This window comes from Paramormyrops kingsleyae, chromosome 4, assembly GCF_048594095.1.
Source record: "Paramormyrops kingsleyae isolate MSU_618 chromosome 4, PKINGS_0.4, whole genome shotgun sequence".
NCBI lineage: Eukaryota > Metazoa > Chordata > Actinopteri > Osteoglossiformes > Mormyridae > Paramormyrops > Paramormyrops kingsleyae.
Genome location: NC_132800.1, coordinates 44,583,650 through 44,609,116, shown reverse-complemented (window position 1 = coordinate 44,609,116; position 25,467 = coordinate 44,583,650). Strand labels below are relative to the sequence as shown.

The 25,467-nt window shown below is 49.3% G+C and overlaps 1 protein-coding gene across 3 annotated transcripts in view; it reads right to left on the bottom strand.

Annotated features, from left to right (window-relative positions):
* LOC111853449 (disco-interacting protein 2 homolog C) overlaps positions 1-25,467 on the bottom strand; it is a 57,404-nt gene that overhangs the window by 14,067 nt on the left and 17,870 nt on the right. For all 3 annotated transcript variants that reach the window (XM_072711463.1, XM_072711461.1, XM_072711462.1), the window contains exons 2-17: positions 12,664-12,735; positions 11,956-12,063; positions 11,049-11,174; positions 10,190-10,396; positions 9,267-9,392; positions 7,738-7,872; positions 7,499-7,618; positions 6,889-7,086; positions 5,131-5,222; positions 4,576-4,686; positions 3,598-3,721; positions 3,269-3,378; positions 1,273-1,375; positions 1,049-1,113; positions 866-959; positions 416-535 (exon numbers count right to left, since the gene is read on the bottom strand). In XM_072711463.1, coding sequence (XP_072567564.1) covers positions 416-535; positions 866-959; positions 1,049-1,113; positions 1,273-1,375; positions 3,269-3,378; positions 3,598-3,721; positions 4,576-4,686; positions 5,131-5,222; positions 6,889-7,086; positions 7,499-7,618; positions 7,738-7,872; positions 9,267-9,392; positions 10,190-10,396; positions 11,049-11,174; positions 11,956-12,063; positions 12,664-12,735 — 1,911 coding nt within the window. The remainder of the gene's footprint in view (positions 1-415; positions 536-865; positions 960-1,048; positions 1,114-1,272; positions 1,376-3,268; positions 3,379-3,597; positions 3,722-4,575; positions 4,687-5,130; positions 5,223-6,888; positions 7,087-7,498; positions 7,619-7,737; positions 7,873-9,266; positions 9,393-10,189; positions 10,397-11,048; positions 11,175-11,955; positions 12,064-12,663; positions 12,736-25,467) is intronic.

The window sequence follows — 25,467 nt, the reverse complement described above, 5'->3', positions numbered from 1 at the left end:
TGGCACCCCCACTGCAGAGTGTGGTTTCCCAAGAAACAACAGCCACCCCATTAATGTCATTACTCCAAAAACGTAGGAACACTTAGGGGTGTCACTAGGAAGTTTGGGCCAGATGAAAGCATATCATATTGCCCCCCGAACCCAGACCAATCCAATTATTCTCCAGATTTTTTTAGACACCTACTCATCCTTATGTCCCCCAACTTTACAGTCATCTGCTTTTGTACAAGTGTTTTGGGCGTAGGTTTCGGAGCAGATGCAGGCAATGTAGCTGAGAAGGTCCACTGAAGACGTAGGAGGTACCTTGAGTAAGCCAGGGTGTTTATGGTTGGTCCACAGAAAGGTATGATGGTGCAGAACATGCCAAGCGTATCTGCATATGCGTGGGTGTGCGTGAACACGCTGCATGACTCACAGGGGTTTGAGCCGTCGGCTACCACCAGCATGCGCAGTGAGCTCAGGTTGATGTCCCGCTGGTCACGATGGGCCACCAGAGCCCAGTGCATGTCCCTGGACTTCACACACGCCACTTTGGCTGGCCGGCCGGAAACAGATCAGGTCGGGGTAAGAGACATTAAAAGCACGCCGTAAAACAGCTGGACATTGTAAACTCCGGAGGAGATTCATGGATTTGTAACAGCGTCTCTGTTTTCAGTTTAACCCAGAATCTTCTAGAAAGTACAGTGTGCGTGGGACCCACTTGCCGCTGTATCTATTTATGCTTTTGTGTATAGCTGTGCCTGCTGAAAGAAGTCAGCTCTGAAAATGAGACCTTGTGCGGCTGTCCTTTCAGAGGGAACTCAGCCAGCTTTTCTATCTCGTTCACTGGTGAACGGGCAGGTCGCCACGGCGACCAAAGGCTCACCTTTATACTGACACACTTTCTGGATCCAGGACAGGGGGTTAACCTTCATGAGCGCGTAGGGGATGCTGATCACGTGCATCATGTTCATGACACTCTGCAGGACGGGGCGACATCACCTTCAACCTCTCAAAAAAGGACGGTAAGGCGTCCGCGGCGCAGCTCTGGATGGTAGGGGGCGCTCACCGTGAGGATGCCGTGCCACAGGCCCACGTCCTTCTTAAAGTCCAGGACATTCACCATGGTCTCAGCTGGAGGGAATGGGCAAGCAGATGGGCACAGGGTCATGACGGCGGGTTAGCATGCTAACAGGTTGCATCTCAAGGTTACCTTTCGACTTCCTACACAGGTTGTTTATATCTTGAATCAGAGATTCAGGAACAGCAGGCACGTAGCAGGGCGGGCTCTACCTTCGGTATATCCGCAGGACTGCGTCAGCGCCTGGCAGTGCGTCAGCAGGGCGATCCGCATCACCGTCACACCGAGCACGCTGCCGTCCTTGCACGTCTTGTACTGTGGGGGGTGACATTAAATGCAGCCATGTCATATGACCGAATTTCAGTAGTTGGTCCAAACTGAAGCATCGGCACATTAGGTACGCCCAATAAAATGGGAGAGGCCCATGACCTCTGACCTATGAGCAGTATGTTCACTTTTTTTCTAATGTTTGGGAAAACTGGGCTCAACCTCGACCTTGATGTAGGCCACGTTAAACAAAAAAAAATAATATTAAAAATTGGCTGTGCATAATATAAAATGTGGAAGACGTCATGCCTGGTTCCTGTCCCCAACAAGAGGCAACCCTCGGCCCTTAATGACTATCGACCGGTAGCTCTGACATCTCACTTCGTGAAGACCTCAGAAAGGCTTGTCCTGGCTCACCTCTAACTCATGGTCAACACATTTCTGGATGCCCTGCAGATTGCCTATCAAGACCACATTGGAGTGGATCTACCTGCTGGACAGAGCCTACTCCCATCTGGACACGGCTGGCAGTGCTGTGAGGATCATGTTTTTTGATTTTTTGATTAGTGCGTTCAACACCATACTGCCAGCATTGATAAGGGAGAAAAGGAGAAACTTTGTCTCATGCATGTGGACATACCCTTTGTCTCCTGGATTGAGGATTACTATAAGGGAACACCACAGTTTTTGAGACACCATGGCTGTGTCACTGACATGGCTGTGGGCAGTACAGGGCCGCCCCAGGGGATGGTCTTGTCTCCCTTCCTGTTCATTCTCAATATGGCTGAATTTAAGTACAACAATGCGATCTGTCACATGAAGAAATTTTCTGATGACATGGCCGTAGTTGGTTGTACTAGGGAAGGTCAGGAGTGGGAATACAGGAAGCTGGTGAAGGACTTTGCTGAGTGGTGCAATAGAAACCAGCTACTGCTCAACATTGGGAAGACCAAAGAGATGGTGGTTGATTTCAGGAGATCAAAAAGCCTCCTGTCTTCAATTACTATTGATGGAGAGGATGTGGAAGCGGTGGACATATACAGGTACCTAGGAGTGCACCTGGACAACAGACTGGGATTGGGTCGCCTCTACTTCCTGAGGAGACCCCAGTCTTTCGGGGTCTGCAGGTCTCTGTTACAGCAGTTCTATCGGTCTGTGGTGGCAAGGGCAATCTTCTATGCTGTGGTGTGTTGGGGCAACAATGCTACAAGAAGGGACTCAAACAAACTTAATAAGCTGATTAAAAAGGCTACTTCTCTTCTGGGAATCCACTTGGATTCCTTTGAAACAACCATCCAAAAGGGAACACTCAAGAAGATTTGCTCCATACTGGACAAAGCCTCACACCCTCTGCATCACACCCTGGTCAAACAGAGAAGCACATTCAGCAACAGACTTGCACAGCTGCGCTGCTCCAGCAAGTGCCATCTAAGGTCTTTTCTCCCAGCCTCCATCAAATACACCAACAAGTATCCCCCCCCCCACAGTCACCAGTCCTCTAGAATAGTGTGTATTTAAATGTTTGCACACTTTATTTTGCAATTTAGTTTTATTGTACTGTGTCCTTTTGTACAGCATTGTCTCCTGTGTCTTTTGCATATGTACAATGATGTCACTTTTTGTGTGTTGCTACTTTAACTTTTGGAATTTCCTTTGGAATCAATAAAGTAATACCACTACTATGTTGCTCAAGACCAACCTAGATGTAGGCTGAACCCAACCTTGATGTAGGCCATGTCGCTGTTAAACTGGGCTCGAGCCCGACAACGATGCAGGCCGTGTCACTATTAAAATGGGCTCGAGCCCAACGTCAATGTAGGCCATGTTGCTGTTAAACTGGGCTCGAGCCCGACGTCAATGTAGGCCGTGTTGCTATTAAACTGGGCTCGAGCCTGACCTCAATGTGGGTCGTGTCATTGTTAAATTGGGTTTGAGCCCTACCTCAATGTAGGCCGTGTCGTTGTTCGCGTCCTTGATGTGGGGGAACCAGTCCCTTGGGGGCTTGGACAGGTGCTTGGACTCTGTGACGAACCAGAGAAGCTTCGGCCAACCTGGGGATGGGGGAGTGGAGACCCAGAATCATTTTTGAATCGATTGCACTGTTCAGCAAAGCCAGGGGGACTGTTTACACCTCTGCAGACATGTCAGATAGCCCCAAGTTTGCCTCTGCACCCCAACACAAGGTTGCACAAGGCATTCTGTGTCTTTCTCAGAACTGGTGGGCATAAGTGACCTGAAGACCCCCACTTGGTAGGAACGTGGCAGCTGACCTTTGAACTGTGGGATCTCGCCGGTGGCGCTCTTTGGCAGTCCCTTGTGGCAGGCATCGCTGGTCAGAGCCACAGTGACACCGCAGCTGCCCAGGAGGAAGCCGATCTGTTGGCTCCCAGCATCCTGTGCGGGCGGGGACAGGAAGTGGAGCTCTAAGCCACAGCACAGGAACCCGAGAACATGGATCAAACCGCCAGATAAATCCGGGAAAATTTATATGACATACAGGAGAGTAACACTAAGCAGAACCGATCAGATAACAAAGAGGGGTCACGTTACGCTGCAAATGTGTTTGAGAACAAAGATGTTTATCGCACCAGTTACTGGGAAAGACAGGATAACATCACAGGTGAACACCGGGACAACACCAGTGTGCTACCCGTGGGAAAGTCTTGGTGCAAGCTGGGGTGATAGTGGGGGCGTGATATCAACACCGGGGCGGCGTGGAGTACCCCCCCCCCCATGCGTTACACCTCAAATAAATAACCGTGCAGGCGAGGCATCATCCGTGAGAGACAGACGGGCAGCTGGCAGACTTGCGGACAGGGGAAGGAGGAAGCAAACGATTACACAGAGGAAATCAGGCAACGGTGTGGTGGAGGGCTCGTCACAGCTGGCCAGCGGGGGGCAGCACCGGTGACGCTGTTTGCTGACAGTACACGTGCTCTGAGTTGTTAACATCACCTCTGCCCCACTGGGTGCCCGCTGAATTATTCATGACCCTCCAAATGAAAGTATAGCAAAAAAATAAAAAGTATCATGGTAAAAGTAAACCTATTAGCATAATCACACAGAGTGGCTTTCCTCCAGGCTTCACTGCACACCCATGTTTATTTGTTGTGGTCCTGAGCAGTTATTTAAAAATCTTGGAGCGCACGGTACTGTCATCCTGAATTCTGGCATGTCACATGACCAGTAAGTGATGACATCACTGTCCAGATGATCCAACAGCAATTCTGCTCCAGTTGGACCCTCACCTTCCTCGTCAGTGGCACTTCAATTGGTACAGGGACCACCTCGGCTAGAAGGCAGCCGTAGAAAGCCACCATGAAGGCCGCTGGGTCATTGTTGGGAAACACTAGCGCCACCTATGGAACAGAAGGCCAGAGTCACATGTTAGCCAGGTCATCGCTTTGAGTGCAGGTTGCGCTGGGTCTTTAATGATCTCCTGCTCTTTTTCCTGAGTGCCTGCAGATCCCCTCAATCTTCTAGAAGCCTGACAGACAGTCTGCTCAGCTAAATCCCCAGGCCTCTCCCCTTGCTGTGCCTTGGGACCCCATAAACATTTTCATTAGGGACTGGAGTCAATACTAACTTTCTAAAATAACTACTCCACTCTAATTAATCTTGCCCCTGCAGTTAACAAGAAAGCTCTGGGCCCTACTCCAAAGTCACTCCATTTTCCGCCAGGACGGCAGGGAACACGTGAGATGGAGAAATCCATCAAGCCGCAGCGGAGAAGGTAGCTGAAAGCCGCCATCGGGGTCATGCTTGGCACACTGTGTACGGACAGAGCCGCTCCCCGCACTCACCCGGTCCCCTGGCCTGAGCATGGGCTCCTGCTTGGTCCCCAGCTTGTGCAGTAGGTTGTAGGCCACCTTCATGCTGCGCGTCCACAGCTTGCCTGTGGGGACGGACACACCATGCTGCCATCAGATACAGAGGAGAGCGTGGAGTCTGGGACGTGGGGATGGCTGAGAGAACTGGAAAACAGCTGCAAACGGCTGCCAACTGGCTATTCAAAATGAAAGCAAACTCTAAGGAAATGGAAGATTCCAGGAGAACGAAGAGGTGCACAAACAGTGTGGGTATTTTGGGCCCATGCTTGTGCGCACCCGCACCAGCCAGCTCCCTTCCTGTACCCTGCCTGCTGGTAACGCTGGGGCCTGATTCCTCTGGGACAGCCTTCAACATATCAAGCATCAGGAAAGGGCTAACCAGCTGTGCTAGCCATAGGCTAAACCCCATAACCAGTTTGGTTAATGCTTGTTAACCATCTGAGAGCTCACAGCACACAGACAGGGACAGCAGAGAGTGTCAGCACTGCACACCAGGGCAGAGATAAACCAGCATACACCTTACCACCGAGGATTCTGTGGCAGGGGCTGTGTCCATGTGGGGGCTGGAGAGACAGCACAGAGGGGTGAGCACCCAGCCGTAACATCTGAATGGCACACAGACCACCAGCCCCCCCATCCCACCCATGACATTTAGTAAACAGATGTCTCCTTGGATTGAGCACGGAGGAGCTCTGATTTCCTCATAGAGCACAGCTGAAAGGACATTTCTGTTCTCCAGAAGACACATTTCAGTCACTAAACAGGGGAAGCACCAAGAATCTTTGGACATCTGGGGAATCCCCCCTTCCGACCGACGATTGAATAGGCTGTTTATTTCTCCATCTACAGCGCAGCATCTTCTCAAGCTGCTCTTGGCCTGGACACAGACGAGAACAAGCATCTGCTCCCCAGGGTTCCGCAACTGGAGCAACAAGGGCAACCTGCTCATATATGTAACTGCAGAAAGCCTGTGTTTACGAGAGAATCACTAAAATGATGTCAGCAGGTCCTTTTGTAGCAGGGCTGAAATGTAGTCGGAATGGTTTTTGTTGGGATTAAGTTCATTTGCATTTCATGGCAAAGAGGGACTTTGCAATTAATTGCAATTCATCTGATCGCTCTTTATAACATTCTGGAGTATATGCAAATTGGCATCATAAAAACTGAGACAGCAGACTTTGCGAAAATCAATATTTGTATCACTGTCAAAACTTTTGGCAGCGTCTGTACTATTGAAGTACCACTGCTTTGGTCACTTAAATCATGTTGGGCTTTGAAAATGTCATGAAATGAAGTGGTACAAATCGGGCACCATCATAAAATATGCCGTAAAGCTGCAGACGTGTGAAGTACAAATTGGGCAGGTGGTATCGATCGAGGCTCATGCCTTGTAGGGAGACAGGGTGAGATACAGTGCACATTCCGCACCACTGTAAACAATGGCTGAATATTAGACGTCGCTGTAAATGTGTGCGGGAAGTTCCCACACAAAGTGCTAAATTTGCAGGAATCTACTAAATTGTGACCCACAATCCCACACTGAAATTCAAGCCCTGCAATGTGAGTGGATTTCCCCCTTAAGAGTAATACTCTGAAATCAAAGTCACTATCAAGGCCTGACACCGAATCAAACAACACCATCCATGGCCTCACCCATCCAACCAGCCAACATTGTGTATCCCAACAAGTCTTGGATGCTGGTGAGAGGTGGCCGCACTCAGGTCTGCCTACCGTAGGTGAGGACGTAGATGGCTTTGCCGTTGGTGTCCATGGTGGTCAGACAGGGCGCCTTGGGCGAGATGGTGCCCCAACGCTGCAGTGCCGCTTCCAAGGAAGGGGGCCAGTTAGTCACCACCCCGAGCTGCTCACCCCGCATGGTCAGCATCGGGGCCCCCTCGGGCCGTGGCTGGTTGGGGTCCGGCTGCTGGACTGCAGGGAGTGGCCTGTTAGCACCCACCAGCACCACCTAACACCACCCCCCCCCAGGTGAGCTCCTAAGCTGCTATCATTCACCCACAGGTTGAAGGGACAGTGGACACTCCCTCAGCTGAACTGACAGCACTCTGGCATTGTATTATTCACATTAAAACATGCTCAAAACCAATGAAAAACTGAAGGCTTCAATTGGTCCAGAATGCTGTAGCTAGGGTTTTGAGTGGATGAGATTAATTTGAACATATTACACCGGTTTTAGCCTCTGTGCACTGGCTTCCTGTTCATTATAGAATCAATTTTGAAGTTTTGCATTTTGTTTTCGAATGTTTATACGGTTTGGTTCCCACAATGTCATAAATACATACCCATACAGACACACATGCAACTGAGCATGAAAACAGCGAACCTTCTAGAAGCTCCTCAAAATCGTCCACGAAGAACTCACGCAGGGGGGGGCGCTTGGGCTGCTTGAGGGTGTTCACCAGCTGCTGGATCTTAGCCGACACCCTGCTGCTGACTGGGACCCCTGGGGGAGCGGCGGTGCAGACATGTGTGACATAGAGACACGGGGGGAGACACGGGGGGAGACACAGGGGGAGACACCCCCCCCCACGCTGACGTGGCCCCTGGCGCCTGCACGCTCACCATCGCCGGTCTCCATGAGCTCCGCATTGCCGTACTTTGGGGCAGTCCGGGGCATGGTGGACACTTGGGGCCTCTCCACCTGGGCAGGGTGCTCTGAGGCATACGTGGTCAAGTCGGGGGGCGCAGAGTGGTTTTCTGTGGGGGGTGGAACAGATGCCCAGTCAGAGCGACCCTCCCCAGGTGTGAGAGCACTTGTGGTTCAAACGCGTGTGAAGCAGACATGATATACACGACGCAAGTGCCCCCCACCTCCAGGTAACAGCCAAGGACACTCCCCCCCCCCCGATGCTGCGGTCAGGACATGATCGAATGGTCATGACTTCCCCTCTCCAACCCACTAACTGCTACAGCAGCCCAAACATTGCTGCCGAGCTACAGGAAAGCAGCTGTCCATCTGACAAACAAGTGAGTTTTCCCTAACTATCAGCGGAAAGACAGCTCCCTGGGATTTCTGTGACGGACATCATTCCATGGTCAGCTCCCAATTGTTAAGGAGGACACAAATATGCCTCACATTGCAAACGTTCGCCTAGACAAACCGAAAGGCCGACAGCAGAGCAGCCAGGCAAGTAGACGAACACAGCCATGAATCCAAAATGGACAGGGATTCACGAAATAAAGTCACGAAAGAACACGTCACAGACAATGGCTCTTGAGACACATATTACTGACCAGGGAAAACAGGAGCTCGTTAATCAATAATTAACAGTAACTGTACCTGAAATTAACCTCCAGCCCCCATGTTTCCGTATTGCACATCCTGCCTGACCAGTAAGCCATCGGTATTGTACATCCTGCCTGACCAGTAAGCCATCGGTATTGTACATCCGGCCTGACCAGTAAGCCATCGGTATTGTACATCCTGCCTGACCAGTAAGCCATCGGTATTGTACATCCGGCCTGACCAGTAAGCCATCGGTATTGTACATCCGGCCTGACCAGTAAGCCATCGGTATTGTACATCCTGCCTGACCAGTAAGCCATCGGTATTGTACATCCGGCCTGACCAGTAAGCCATCGGTATTGTACATCCGGCCTGACCAGTAAGCCATCGGTATTGTACATCCGGCCTGACCAGTAAGCCATCGGTATTGTACATCCGGCCTGACCAGTAAGCCATCGGTATTGTACATCCGGCCTGACCAGTAAGCCATCGGTATTGTACATCCGGCCTGACCAGTAAGCCATCGGTATGAATTCCATATGACTGGTGATTTTAAGAAGCATTTTGACCATGTCACCTGGTTACTCTAGTGCACTGATTTCCCCCCCCTCACTCCAGATTGAAATATAAAAGAAAACGTTAGACCCCAGGCGCGGTGATCCACCTGGGTCGAGGGAGGCGAGATCGGGGAGCTATGTCTGAGGCATACTGACCCTCTGACCCCAGGCGCGGTGACCCACCTGGGTCGAGGGAGGCGAGATCGGGGAGCTATGTCTGAGGCATACTGACCCTCTGACCCCAGGCGCGGTGACCCACCTGGGTCGAGGGAGGCGAGATCGGGGAGCTATGTCTGAGGCATACTGACCCTCTGACTCCAGGGGCGGGGGCCAGGCGAGTTCTGATCCAAATTCGCAGGAGCGGCGGAATGAGCTGCCATTCTCGAGTGGGCCAGGCGCGACCTTCCTCCTCAGCGAGAGGTGCGCTATTGGGCCTGGAGGGCAGAACAGAGAACCAGGGAGGGGTCACTAGCTAAAGCAAGGGTGGGCAATCTTATCTGCAAAGGGCCGGTGTGTGTGCGGGTTTTCACTGCAACTCCCTAATTAGATTACTAATTAGAGGACTGATTGGTTGAAGAGTCCTCACACCTATGTTTGAACAGCTGACCTACAGGTTATCCCAAAGACCTGCATACACACCGGCCCTTTGTGGATAAGATCACCCACCCCCGAGCTAAAGGATCTCGGCCTATATGGGTACTGGAATGGAGGCAAAATGTGGCAAAGTCAAAAGGCACAAAATCACAAACGGGCAAAAAAATATCGACACAATTTGTCACACATCTGAGTAAAAAAGCAAACATGACATTAAAAATGCTCTTTTTGGGATGAATATTTGAGCACATATTTCAGGACAAGGTGACAAGGTGTGTGTCTGGAAAAGGAGCAAAACTAGGTGTGTCCACCTGCATGAATAAATATAAGTGTAAATAACACATTACACCTGGGCTTTGCCATTTGAAACTGCTATGTGTTCTGCAATTCTGACAAAACTAACAAACTTCCTGCACTCATACGACCTGACAAATGTCCAAAGTCCACAACATTCTAAGCACTCTAACCGCAGACACCCCCCCAGTGAATTGCCCTAAAGTTAACTAACCTACATTTGAGCAACTTACCATGCGGTGGTCTCCATGCACTGCCTATGGTCTAACAACCAGATGGCAGGTGCATCATGGGAAATGAAACGAGAAGCAAGACAAGTGTGAAGTGGAACCTCTGGACTCACCGGCGTGTGCGTGGGCCATGACGTCGGCCAGGCGGCTGGCGGCACTACTGCCCCCGCTCTGCGAGGACGACGACGACGTGGTGGAGGATGGCGTGGAGCCGTGGATGGCACGGCTGATCCAGTGCTCCATGCTGACGCTGCCCTGGCTGGAGCTGGGGGTGCCGCCCCCAGGGATGCAGCCCTCCTCCTCCGAGCCTGATGACGTGTCTGAGGACAGAGGTTAAAACAGGGTTAGGGAACTGTAACCATGACAATGTTGGCCCAGCAAAAACAACCCCAAAGCAGGGCATAATGCTTCATAAAGAACACCCCCTCTCCTCATGTAACAAGCCTGTTATGGGGAGAGTAGAGCCTGGGTGATGGGAGGGCAATTTGCATGTGGTTCGCATATCATTTGCATATCAAGTAGTGACCAAGGCAACAGAATGGAAGATGTTTTGACTTGAGGCGGGTCCTCAATGTGGATTACTGTGGAACTTAGTCACATGCCCCCCCCACCACCACAAGGAATCATGGGAAGGCCTGGTGATGAAATATTTTGCCATCCCCAGGCACGTCCGAAGGCTGCGGTCCCCACGGCGACCCCATCAAGATGGAACAGCAATCCATCTTAATGTCACTGCCTGTCGTGCCAGCTGTGACATGACCAGGTCAGGACTGGAGGGGGGGTTCCGGCTGGCTAGTAACATACATGGCCCGACCCAGTAAGGAAGCAGGCGCTTCTCTCAGGCCAGAGCTGGTACTGATCACACGTGGTCACAGAATCAGTATGGTCCAAGGGCCAGGAATGCGACCCTCCCCTCACTGACTCCCTAAAGGATGTGGCTCTCAGCACAGCCGCAGAGGACCCGCTGCTCACCTGGGGGGGTGTACGCATCCATGGAGGTCTGCACCACCAGGGAGCGCCGCTTCGAGGGCATGGGCACCGCCATCTTACGCTCCTTGTGCTTGGCCAGTGCTGCTTGGACGGCTTCTGTGTGCACATCTGTGTGGGGGGGAGGGGGAGTGAGGGAGAGAGAAAGAAAGAGTGAGCCACGGCAGCTGAGAGCGAGACAGACGGAGTCAGGGATGCTGTGTTGCCTGGCAACCCCTCAGCGTGTCACAGGTGCATAGCAACGGCTGCACGGAAGTGACTATGACTGTCCAGCTTGCCCGCCAGCACAGTAGAGGTGGGCAGGATTGGACCGGTTGGATCCGGGCTCATCACCGCTGCATGGCTGCATTTCAGTGATGCCAGGACTTACAGCTAGTTGCTAATTTTAACTCGTGCTAATTATAGATCTTCTTTTAATCTGAAGCACTCAATACGCTTAAAACACTGTCACACCAGGAGTGAACAGGACGCGAAGGTGGTCAAGCTGCTGCTTTGGGGGCCCACTGATGCCAAATTCCCTGGCACCCGGGCCTGAATTACAGAGGGACACGGACTCGCTGCGAGTGAGAATTGTGATGCGTCTGTCTTTAACAGAACAGCTGTTAAGTGCATGTTTAAAAAAGTGTGTTAAATGGAAGAAAAAAAGTATCTGGATCCAAGTCCCAACTTCGGATACGAGTGGAGCTGAACCTCAAGGCCAGATGGGCAGAGAACAGCTTCAGGAAGTAACCCCGCAGACTAAGGGATACACAGAAGCCACAAGGACCCTTAGGGTCCCGAAGTGACTCTGACGCCTGCACTGTACACATCCCCGGTCAGGATGGAGTTCAAGGCAGAGAAAAACAGCACAGACAGACACACAGACAGACAGACAGACAGACAGACAGACCACCTGATCTGTAGCGCTCGTCCCGGGATCCTGAGGAGCGCCGCCGGTGGTAGCGAGAGGACGAAGGCACCAGGGCAGCACGGCGGTCCGGCGCCATGGGAGGCTCCACCCCTGTGGGGGACAGGAATGGGCCAGGGGAGGCAGGTAGAGAGAGAGTGAGAGTGTCTGTGTGTGTATGCGTGTGTGTAATCTGTCAAAGCTGCTGGCAGGACAGACACACTAGGCCCCTCTCCAACAGACCACAAGTCCTGAACTCCGAGGCATGACCTCCCAGAAAAACAGAAACATGCCCCAGCATCCTCTAGCTCCACCAGCACAGCAGGACAAACTTCCATTATTTAAGAGGGGGACAACTTCACAACCAGATAAGTCCACAAGATGACCTATCACGGTTTAATGTGCCACTGATAGAGGGGGCTGGTGCGTTCTGGGTAAAAGATTTTCTCTGTCTCTTCACATCGCGCTCAGCCCAGCTTTGTTTCTGGAGCAGGCTATCTGACATGAACAACAGCCAGCTTCAGTGTAAGAGCATAAGGGGCAAGGACAGCCCCAGGGTTGAGGCACCGGGCTCTTATGAGATAATAGGCCAAGCTTCTCTTATGAGATGGGAAAGATAAGACACACAGAATCAACCTCAAAGAGGAAGAAGATACACATTCTGTGCAAATTGGGAATGTCAAGCTTCTGCCTTGATTCCCAGGTTCTTCGTACCTGGCGGTTGTGGCAGGTAGGCCCCAAGCAGTTTGGAGCGCTTCTTCTCATAGCCTTTCTGGGTGATGTCACCTGGAGGAGAGAGCAGACCACCATCAGCTGGGCCAGGCCACATGCGGCAAATCCCCTTAACGTGACAGACACAAGACTGTAGACTGTTAGAGGAAAGGAAGCACCTTATCACAATGGGGGAAGTGTGGCCAGCAGGGGGAGGGGCCTTGTAAATCAAAGGGAGGGCATAACCACTGGGCCTATAACTATACGGTGACATGAACAGGAGAAGCACAGGCAGGATGAAGTGGCAGAGTGCCCTGTGCTGCTCTGTGCCATGACAGGAAGCATTGGAGGACGCTGCGGGACAGGACACGGGCTGCGGAGGCTGCCAAAAGGGGACGCCAGCAAGTAGTAGTAGCTGGATGCCCCAGAGAAACATACAACTGAGCCATGAGGATTTAAGCTACATTATTATTAAGCAGGGAAATCCTCCTTGCAGCGATCTTCCTCTGACCGAACACTGCACCCAACGGATGTACAGAAGTGGGGCCCACTGTATCGGCCTATGGGAAGTGCTGAATGGCCGCCCCCAGTCGGGGAACCGTTCTGCGTCATTCTTTCATGAACCAAACAGCGGGCCCACGCCACGCCATGCCGTCTGACCTACTTTTACCAGAGTCCACATCACTTATTAAAAGTGCATTTCAGCTCCGTGGGTTAATGTACTCAACGTCCTTCCGGGGGTTATTGGCAAAGCTTGACGGCGCTCGCTCTCTCACAGAGGCACGAGATGAAGCTGCTGCTTTCCGTATGTCTCTGACTTAAAAGCCCAGAAGCTTAGTCAATAAAGGCCGGCAATAAAAAGGAATTACTGTCATGGCGGGGACAGGAAGTGGCATGGTGGCTCAGCACCACTGCCACGGCTCCCAGTGAACAGAAACCTAATAGGCCGAGGAAGGGGGTAGTGGGCCTGAATATCTCTGCTGGCTATCAGCATCTGGCCATCAGCATCACACTCTAAAATAGGGGCTCTATGGCCCCCAAAACCGGGCGAAGGAACTGTAGGTTGTAGAAACAGGAGGAACAGACAGCGAGAATGGCCTGTCACAGTACAGCATGGAGGGACAGGGAGAATGGCCTGTCACGGTACAGCATGGAGGGACACGGAGGATGGGGAGCGGCGTAAGACCGGCCAGAGCAAAGCAGTGAGCGCTACAGTATTCCACCATATGATGGACCTGAAGGTGTCGTCAGTGAGCCCCAGGTAGCAAAGGCCACATTCAGACACTTCAACGGTGACCCTGTCAGTCTGTGCTGGGAGGGACACCAGGATATTCTGGGGAAGACAACGGGCATTTATTTCGGGGTATGCATGAGAACCGCTGCCATCTGTGTCCGCCCCTCCCTCGGCACGTCACTCCCGTGCCTGAAGGCGGCTGGGCCTCCGCAGGGAGGATGAGCAGCCCCTTCGATCCAGAGCCGAGCATCAGAGCTAAAAATAAATGCCGCAAAGCCACGGTGGACAGATAAGCCTCCGGAAAGCCGTTCCGCGCGGCAGGTTTAAATCGGGAAACAGTGGCCGCTGCATCACTAGCGGGAGGGGCTCCTGACTCAGTGAGGTGCTTGAAAATTCCATAAGAAGCTGGTTTGCTACCGCCCCCGGCGTCGGTCTTAGCGCCTGGGGAACAAAAACACACACACAGCCAGGAGAGGCGTCAGCGGAAGCGGGGAGCTGGGAGCAGAGGGAGGAGCACAGCGGCAGTGCTGAGGAGCCCCCGGCAAGGGGAACGGGGGCCACCCCCACCCCGGCACATACAGCCAGACTATAAGCATTGACAGCAGGCAAGACCTGCAAAATGCAGTCATCCAAATATATCACAAAATCAGGAGCGTTTCATATCGTGGACGTCACAGCTGACCCCGGTCCTCAGCGACTCCTATGCTTGTCCTACATGCATTAGTTTGTCTTTTTCTGTTCCACACGCAACATCTCAGCCAGCGATAATAACACATGCGGCACTGCCAGAGTCCCCTGGACCTCACCGCAGGGCCCGGCGCCTACACCCCAGAAACCCCAAGCGGCCATCCACAACTCTCAAATCAGGCTCTTGGAAGCTTCCAGAAAACAATGAATGCTGAGATCCGCTGGTGTGGACCTCATGTAGTCAGCCACCCTGCACTCATACGGACGCCCCGCTGCAAAGACGCCTCGCTGGCAAGCCAGCACCGACACATGAAGTGTCGGTGCAAGCTTTTCTCTTTCTGCTGACATACGGGCTTGACAGGTCGGAGTGGTCCAGCACCTCATTAGAGGAGAGCAAAGGCCTCTCCCTGCAACAGCGCTCCCGCTCTGGGCCAAAAAACCACACATCCGGCTTTGCTGGGGCCTGAGGGCCAGGAGAAAAGAGGCAGAATGGCTTGCTGGGGCATTGGGGGGGGCAATGTCACCAGAGCACTGAGAGTGCCCCCTCAGTTTGGGCTTTGGATTGTATAGGCCTGTACCGCTCCTGAGTGGGGGGGGTGCATGGTGAGCAGTGTGCGGATGCAGCAATTACTCACTAAAAATACCAACGAACACAGTGCTTTTGGGCCCAAACCCGCAAACCCCAGGAGCCAGATTCTCCGGAAAATGCAGGTCATTTGCCTTCCAGCCAGCGGGGCTGCGCCTTCCTACTGAGGGTCTCAGGGGTATCTCAAGTGCAGCACAACATGTGTCCCGCCAATGGGTCCATCAGCCTAATTACACCCCCCCCCACCCCCACCTCCGTCTGATGAAACATGCAGGGCTGGTGGAACCAAGGAGGCAAAAGCCCAGCTGGGTGGTAAAGGTCTCCTCCGTGTCCCTGTGCCATTTATGAAAGTGTGGACTTCACCTTCCCATCACTTTCATTCTCATCTCTAGATGTGTTCCTCTGGACACTGGGGGGACCAATCTGTCACTCCAACTATTCTCAAAACGGTAAATTTGGTGGGGGGGGCAGACAGTGGGCCATGTGGCTCATAACACAGATCGCAGTTCAGGGTGGCAGAGTTAACCACAGAAAAAAAAGCAAATGCTCAAAGGAGCAGTGAGGCACCAAAAAGCTTAACCAGTCGGTAACCGACCCTTTCCACAGCACACACAGGTCCTGCCTAATTCAGAGCTAACTGTTGGCAGTGCAAACACAACAAAATCAGCGTGTGAGGCACTGCAGTACACGAGGGAAAACGTGCAGGTTCACATGGACCTTTATTGAACACAGGTAATGAGAGCAGAAAACAGAACTTTGCTACATAACAGCCCTCATAAGGGACATCGCTGGCTGTCACAGGTTAACGTCCCTCATAAGGGACATCGCTGGCTGTCACAGGTTAACGTCCTTCATAAGGGACACCGCTGGCTGTCACAGGTTAACGTCCTTCATAAGGGACACCGCTGGCTGTCACAGGTTAACGTCCCTCATAAGGGACACAGCTGGCTATCACAGGTTAGATTATGATTGTCTCTGAGAATGCATGCAGTACTTATGCAAAAGCAGATGAGGTAAACTCTAAACTGATTTGTAAATACTAGATAAACTAGGAATAATTAAAATTGCAAAACTTTCTAGGTTTTTTTTTCCCCCTATGGCAGAGTAAAAATGTTTTAGCAAGACTTACGAGTAAACTCCATGCATTATAATATCCATACCAAATTAAAGGCAAGAAAAAGCCTGATCTTGATCTAGCTGACTAGCGAGTAAGAATTGAATTACATAACATGCCAGATCAGTATTAATATCGCTCACCATCCAGTCCTACAACAGCCATTTTTCAAATTCAGTACAAAATACCCCGCCTCACGTTGTGATGTCACTCGGCGTTGGTACAAGTTTTTATGTCAGTAGAAAACAAACATCAGAACATAAGAAATTTACAAACGATTGTAAATTTACAAACGAGAGGAGGCCATTCGGCCCAACAAGCTTGTTTGGGGAAAACTTAACTAATAGCTCAGAGTTGTTAAAATCTTATCTAGCTCTGATTTAAAGGAACCCAGGGTTTTAGCTTCCGCTACACTAGCAGGAAGACTATTCCATACTCTAACTACATGCTGTGTAAAGAAGTGTTTTCTCAAATTCAGTTTAAAATGTTCTCCCGCTAATTTCCACCTATGGCCATGAGTTCTAGTATTTAAACTAACGCCATTTGGCTGAACAGCATCCAGACCCGTTAGAATCTTATAGACCTGGATCATGTCCCCTAAAGCTGGGTGATATGGCAAAAAAAATAATCACGATATTTTTTCCTGTATTGACCAATAAATGGACTGCATTTATATAGTGCTTTTCTACTCCTACAAGTACTCAAAGCGCTTTACAATTTATGCCTCACATTCACCCATCCACACTCACATTCACACACCAGTGGCGGAGGCTGCCATGCAAGGTGCCAACCTGCACACCGGGAGCAATTTGTGGTTCAGTGTCTTGCTCAAGGACACTTTGATGGGGTCAGGAAGAACCAGGGCTCGAACCGACAACCTTCCAGTTGCCGAACGATAGCACTAACCTCCTGTGCCACCATCTTCCATAATTATCAATACTATAGTTTCACAATGCTGTTCCATGTAATAATATAATAATCAAAATAATAATAAAACAACTCTATTCTGACAAATAGAATGAATACATTGAAATAAACAATATTAGTAAACAAATACTTATTTTCCAACAAATTTTACTTTTTACATACAAAAATCCCTTAACAATATAAAAGGTTATTGATCTTCAAGTATTCAAAGAAACATAGCTCAAATGAACAAAACCATATAATAATGTAACAATGTGCAAAACTGTATAATATTGCAAATATGTTAAAGGGCAAACATAAAATAAAGCATGACAGAACGGACTGCAACAAGTACCTTCCTCTATTCTTGGTTTCTTAAAAACTTTTTTAAATTATGAGGTAGAAAAGTATCTAAACCAAACAAAAAACACTTATTCAAAAAAATGCCAAATCATGGTTAGATGTTTTTTTGTCTGGCGCTGCAAAACATCACCACACGTCACCATGTCACATGGTACAAAATGCTCGCGAGAAGAAGACGACTTGAGACAGACCGTGCAGCACAAACTGGAACTGCCTCCAAAAAGCACATAAAGCAGTGAGAACTGGTTTTCGGTTCATTTACCTGGCAAAATAAAGTTTAAATAAATTACATAAATGCTCTAACAGTACACGTAAGTTAGTGGTTTATTTATTGTTAGTTATTGTAATGTTGCGCTGCTTTATTTGTTTAATCGTCCAGTCTGTGAAGAAGGCATTCAAGTAAGGATTGCATTGTACTCTGTACATGACAATAAAAACTTTGAATCCTTGAAATACATGCATTTGATCTTTTTCCTGGCAGCTATCTTTTTACACAGAGCCACTATACACAATAGTTTTATTCGCTGCTAACAGTTTGTATCAGGAGTTGGTTATTGTAAAAGAAGTAATGTGCATGCAGGTGATATTTGTATAGATTTATCTACACCCTCTGGCAGTGCTGCCATTGCAGTCAGGTCTCGCAGACTACGAGGAGTAGAAGTTGTCCGACTTGGCTGTAGTCAGTGGGACATGGAAGCATCATCATACACACCGAGGTCTTTCTCATAATCAGCTACCTTTATTTCAGTGGAACCCATAAAATATCTCTGCTTTATATTTCTTCTCCCTGCATGGATTACCTTACATTTATCTATGTTAAATTTCATCTGCCAGGTATCAGCCCAGTTGCTAATTAAATCACGATCCCGTTGTAGCCTCTGTGCTGCTAGTTCAGTATCTGCTACACCACCCACCTTAGTGTCGTCTGCAAATTTAACCAGTTTACTGTATGTATTGGTGTCCATATCATTCATATAAATTAGGAACAATAGTGGTCCTAAAATTGAACCCTGCAGTACCCCACTATAAACGGAGGCCCACTGTGACATTGTGCCTCTAATAACTACATGCTGCCTCCTGTCTGTTAACCAGTTTTTGATCCAAGCTGCTACAGGTCCTAAAATCTCTGCAGCTTTGAGCTTAAGCAAGAGCCATTTGTGGGGGACAACATCAAAGGCCTTCTGGAAATCTAAGTAGATCATGTCATAGGCTTTTTGTGATCAATTTCTCTTGTAGCTTCCTCAAAGAACTTAAGTGGATTAGTTAAACAGGATCTACCTCTCCTAAATCCATGTTGGCTATCCCTCAGAATGTTATTTGAATCCAGGTAATCTACCATTTTCACTTGGATTATAGCTTCCATTACCTTTCCAGTTATGCAAGTTAAACTGATTGGCCTATAGTTTGCTGGATTACTTCTTTCCCCTGTTTTGAATATGGGTGTTATATTAGCATGCTTCCAATCAGAAGGTACCACACCAGCAGATAAGGATTTCTGAAATAGTAAAGTTAAAGATTGGCTAATAATATCCCTCATTTCTTTTAAAACTACAGGTAAGGTGCCATCAGGGCCCTGCGATTTATTTATTTTGAGCTTAGCTATGCTTTGTATGACATCAGCCTCAGTTATGCATATATTGATCATAGACGATGCTGAATTTGTAATAAATGGTGGTCAGTTACTTGTGTCGTCTACTGTGAACACATAAAATGATCAAACTCATTTACTATATCAGTTTCATTTTCAATTACAAGACCCTTACTATGCTGCAGATTAGTGATTTCAGCTTTTAGAGCTCTTTTGGAGTTAAAATATTGGAAGAAACTTTTAATGTCATCCTTAGCCTCCAATGCAATCTTCCTTTCTACATTCCTCTTAGCGAGTCTAATGTTATTTTTTAACTCGACCTGTAGACTTAGATACTCCTGCTTTATTCTGAAATCGTTAGTTAATTTCCATTTGTGGAAGAGAGCCCTTTTCCTCCTGACTTTATTCTTAATTTCCATAGTAAACCATCTTGGCTGCAGTTTCCTAGATTTAGTTTTACTGGAAACAGGTATGAAGTCCTCTTACACTTGCAACAGCATACTTTTAAAAAATTCCCATGCCTCTTCAACAGTTTTGCTGTTTAACTCCATCCAGATTACAGTTTCTAGTTTCAGTCTCATTCCATTAAAGTAAGCCTTCCTAACATTGTATACTTTTGTTTTGGACTTTATTTGGACTCTTCAGACATTAAAATTAATCTCAAATTTAATCAGGTTGTGATCACTACCGTACAGTTGTTCTAAAACCTCAAATTTTCCAATCCTATCCTGGTTGTTAGACAAAACAAAATCAAGAAGGGTTTCTCCCCTGGTAGGGGTATTAACATCCATCCATCCATCCATTGTCCAACCCGCTTATCCTACTGGGTCGCGGGGGGTCCGGAGCCTATCCCGGAAGCAATGGGCATGAGGCAGGGAACAACCCTGGATGGGGGGCCAGCCCATCGCAGGGCACACTCACACACCATTCACTCACACATGCACACCTAAGGGCAATTTAGCAACTCCAATTAGCCTCAGCATGTCTTTGGACTGTGGGGGAAACCGGAGTACCTGGAGGAAACCCCACGGCGACATGGGGAGAACATGCAAACTCCACACACATGTGACCCAAGTGGAGACTCGATCCCAGGTCCCAGAGGTGTGAGGCAACAGTGCTAACCACTGCACCACCATGCTGCCCCCTGGGGTATTAACAAACTGAGTAAAAAAAACAATCCTGTACTAATTCCACCATCTCAAGTTCATTTACAGAAGAGCCAGAGACTGTGTCCCACTGTATCCCAGGTAAATTAAAATCACCCATAACCACCACATCATTTTTATTACTCATAATCCTGATATCGTCATATAACATTCTGCTTTCCTCTTCAGCTACATTAGGTGCTCTATAACAAACCCCGACAATTAGGACATTTGAGTTTTTAGCATCTAGTTTTATCCATACAGCTTCTGAATTTTTATTTTTATCAGTGAGCTCCCTTGCCTGCAAATGTTCTTTTACGTATACTGCAACACCACCTCCCTTCTTGCCTATCCGGTCTCTACGGAACAACGTATAACCATCCATATTATATTCTTCACCATCATTGTCACTCATCCATGTTTCTGTTATTCCTATAATGTCGTAAGAGTCTGATGAAATTAAAGCCTCTAAAACACAGGTGTCAGACTCCCTGGCCGGAGTCCTGCACATTTTTGGGTTTCCCCTCGTTTAACACACCTGATACGACTTCTTGTGCTAATTACCACATAGCAGTTGAGCTGAATCATTTCTGGTGGAAATGAACTAAGCTACATAGGGTTGCAGCCCTCCAGGACTGCAGTTTGACACCCCTGCTCTAAACCATGAATTTTGTTTCTAATACTCCTAGTGTTTAAGTACAGACCACAAAGGATAGGCCTTTTACAGTGGCCACTTTTAATATTAATTGGGGATTTCCATCTCCCCCCACCTATATTCCTAACTAACCTCCCTGCCCCCCCAGTCCCCAGTTTAAACATTCCTCAACTACTCTACACATACGCCTCCCCAATACACTGGTTCCCCTCTGGTTCAGATGCAACCCGTCCAGCTTGAACAGGTCCCACCTGTTCCAGAAGGTCTTCCAGCGCCCAATAAACCTAAACCCCTCTTTCCTACACCACCCTTCTAGTCACACGTTAATCCCCTTATCTCAGCTAACTTTGCCTGACTTGCACGTGGCACGGGAAGTATTCCAGAGAATACCACCATGGATGTTCTGCTTCTAAGCTTATCCGCGACTTCTATAAATTTATCCTGCACAACAGCCCTTCTGCCCTTTCCTATGTCATTGGTGCCAACATGCACCACGACCACTGGATCCACCCCGGCTGGGGCCACAAGCCTGTGCACATGATTCAGAAGGTTCCCCACCTGGGCACCAGGCAGGCAAGACACCGTACGGGACCCTCTATCACGGGTGCACACATAACTGTCTATACCTCTAATAATTGAATCCCCTACTACCACAACCTCCCTCTTCCTGGGGGGAGGGGGCTCCTCAGTGCCCAAGGACCCTCCTGCCTCCCCAGTCTCTTCCGGCTCTAAAGCTGGAAGCACCTGAAAGTGGTTACACACAGTCACTTCAGGTGCTGCCTCCTCTGTGAACTGTGTACGCCCTTTTCTATGTCTATGACCTACGTTCACCCAGCTCTCTTAACCTCTCTGCCCTTCTTTCTCCCCCCTCCCCGCTTGTGACATACACACCGTTTCCCTAGAAGGCGTATTAACTCTCTCTTTTAACTCTTTGTTGTGTTGGATGAGAGCCAGATGCTCCTCTAGGTCACGAACCTTGACCATGAGTGAGTCCACTAACTTACATCGCTCGCAGATGAAGACCGACTGGACGCAAACTTCCAGAAGGGCAAACACCTTGCAAACACAACACAGAGCTGGCCTCATAATTACCTAACTCACTATGATCCCGGTATATTTATATAGCGTATTTAAGTTTTACTTGATATAATTAATGTATAGTTAATATAATAAAATGCAGAGTACAATAAAACACTAAATTAAGACCTGCGTTAAAACTGAACTTTTTAAAGTATCCGATAGGGTCAGATATAACAACCTTAGAAATTAAACTTTTAAAATAACCAAATTAACAATTACTTACCTGAGAATAACTTCCTACTGAATCACGTTTAACTAAAATAAAGCAAAGTTGCTCTTGGGAGGCCGAAAAACCACAAAAAAGCAGGCTACTGTATGGTACTACCTTGTAGTACCGTACTTTTGGTACCTTCTTTAAGTACCAAAAGTACGGTAACTGGTGCAGTGGAAAAGTGCCCTTTAGTTGAGCAGTGAATTGGACAGCTTTACAGTGCTGTACTGACTACTTCAGTTACTTCCACGTCAAAGCTTGGGGAGGAAACTGTGGAACATGCACAGAGCACCTAGGCCAGTTTAAATCCATTTGAACATGTACATGCAGGAGTAAATCGACTACAAATCGCATTATCTGGATGTCTTAGTCCGACTAAGAGAAATTCGATTTAGTACGATTTCAGTCAGACTAACATGTTTACATGTACTTTGAAAGTCTGGTTTTCGTTGGACTAACACAATAATTCGATTTTCTTAGTGTGCATGTTAACGTACTGTCTGCTCTGGGGAATGTGCGTCACAGTGTAGAGGTGCTGCCCCACCCCCTGCTTCCGTGTTAAAGACGTCATTTTCATGCACTCATCACCACCGACCACGCGGAAGACAGACGGACTTGCCCACTCGTCAGATCTTAACAGAGTGCGTATTTTCAGGACAGACTGAAGATGATTCAGTTTTGAATACAGTTTTCATTTGAAGACAAAATCAGAATCAGAGCGTGAGTAGTAATAGGCTACACCACCTCCACATTCCTGTTTATCTGAATTTTTTTATTTCCGCCGAACAGATGATAGTAAAAGCTTCAGATCATCCTGCCTAGGATGCCTTTAGAGTGGCTCCTCTGGGCTTGATTAAGGCTGCCTGGCCATGTCTGGGTCTCCGCCAGAGGAACCAAATAACTGCTCCCATGAAGTGACCCACTATCTACGGAGTTGTCCAGTCAGATCAGTGCTTCTGAAGACCAGAAAACTCATCTGACTGGAGGCTGAATCCCTCTTAAGGAGTGAGGGGAGGTGTAATTATGCCGCAGCAGCCAGAGTTAATTAACTTAACAGCAGACGAACTTGCATTGAACTCAGTGCAGTAATGAAGTTCGCACAGCAAACGGTTTGCGTGCCAAACATGCTGCATTCGTGGCAGAGGCATCACAGAATGCTGAAATGGCACTGCACAGATCTTCACTCTCTCCACACGGGTGCATCCCAGCTCCCCTTGATGTGAAGATATCGTTCACGGGCCCTCCACTTCACATGCAATGCATGTCCGTCCTTGTTAACCAGAGCAGTGCACGATCGATCGCCATGGTGACACCTCCCAGGCCATGCCTCCCCCGGTCCTTCCTGTTCCCTGTGCACCACACCAGCAGATTCAGTGTCACCAGCTTCCATCTGGGCGCAGACCATCTGGCCTGGGGCGTGCACACCGCCATGTTTCTCTGCTCCGCCACACTGGCAGTACCAGCCCCATCTCCCATGGTACACCTGTCCCAGCAACGGGAGATTAATTAGCGCTCCCTGGGGATCATGATCAGCCATGACACCCAGTTGGAGGCTCGTCTTCTGTGCCCTACCAGTTGTGCTGGATGAGGAGAGTCTTCATGAATTTCTGAGCAAGTATTCCTGCAGAAATGGATGGATGGAACCAGATCAGACCAGAGAAGCAAGGTGAACCTATCTAAATGTCTAAACACTGAGTTTCCCTCACGTACAGCAGAGGCAAGTAATCTGTGCCACAGGTAGTAATAGGCTCAGTACCTTCATAGAATCCCCATTGCCCAGACAGGTTGAAACTTTCCAGCTTATTGCAATGGGCTGCAGACCCTTTGAACAGAGAACCTCTTTGCATGGACAGCCCTTTCACCTCGGTGTCTTCTAGATGTCAGGCATCTGGATGCCAGTTATCTGAATCAGGAACACACAGCTGCCGTGCCTCTCCTCTCCACCACCCTGGATGGCCTTGCCACACTTCCCATTATGCCCCAGTGCAGGCTTGCCCCAAGACCCTGCAGGAGAATAATTAAACCACCCCCCAACCACCCTGCACACCAGGGCACTACATCGCCCCTTCCGTGAAGCAAACCCTATGTCTCAGCCAGGGAATGGGGCAAGCAGCCCAGTGCATTGTGGATGCAGTTTAGCCACACACACCCCTGGGAAGAGGACCAGAAAGGAGCCTTCCAGGCCAGGTCATGTGAGCAGGTCATGTGAGCAGGTCATGTGAGCAGCTGGCTGGTCCAGCCTTAATTTTCATTTGAGTTACATTCAAACACATTCAAGTAAGCAATCATCATTCCTTTTAAGGTTCAACAAATGCCAGCACAGCAGACCCCGTCAGAAGGTTCTGGAGGCTAAGCTGCTGAACAAGGCCGAACCAGGAGTCGCTGATGCGATCGTAAGCCCGACAAAGCCCCTAGTGGGAGTGTCCATTCTCTTGTTCAGCAGAGATGCGGCACACCCCCCTTAACAATCGGGCGTTCATCAAAATGCTGACCAGTGACTAACGGCAATACGTCAAGCATGACGCTTCAGACACTGCGCAAAAGTTGACTTCAGTGCAAGTGCCCAGAGACAGAGGAACATTTAAACTGAAATGCATGTTTCACAGGCCTGCAGCTGCAGTGGTCCCACCGTCCTCCCCGGATCGTAAGTTTGGGGGGGGCTTTAATTATGGCTCCAGGTTCAGTGGCTTGCCTCTAACTTCGGGTGCTGAAAACGCAAGGCATTCTGCTTGTGCCAGCAAAGTAAAGCGTGAGACCAACAATCGTATTACATCACCGAACAATAATAACCTGGAATTAATGGCTTCAGGAGAGGGAGGCTTCTCTCTTAAAAACCCTCAGCTCCCCCTGCACGCCTTTCTCCCCCCATAGTCTTTCCAAATGGCCCCAGAGGGACCGCATTAATACAGCCACTGCTTCACCTTTGCAGCTCTCCCCATTTTCGGCTGTGGCCCCCATATTAGCTGGCGGGTTGTTGGCTTCACGCAACACAACTGACAAATTGCACCCGTGTCTCGGGATGGCTGGGCCCCCCCCCCCAAAAAAACACTAGCCACACTCCTGGGGATTCTGTGGGGGCCTGGCACACTGGGCATGCCACTGCCACCCACCCCACACTGCAGGACCCTCCCACATAATCCCCACAATCCCCAGCGCCATACTCAGCTGGCACCAATGGACAGATGGAATGTGGCTCCTTGCTCAGCTGTCCGACCGGCCCAGAGAAGGCTTGGCCCCA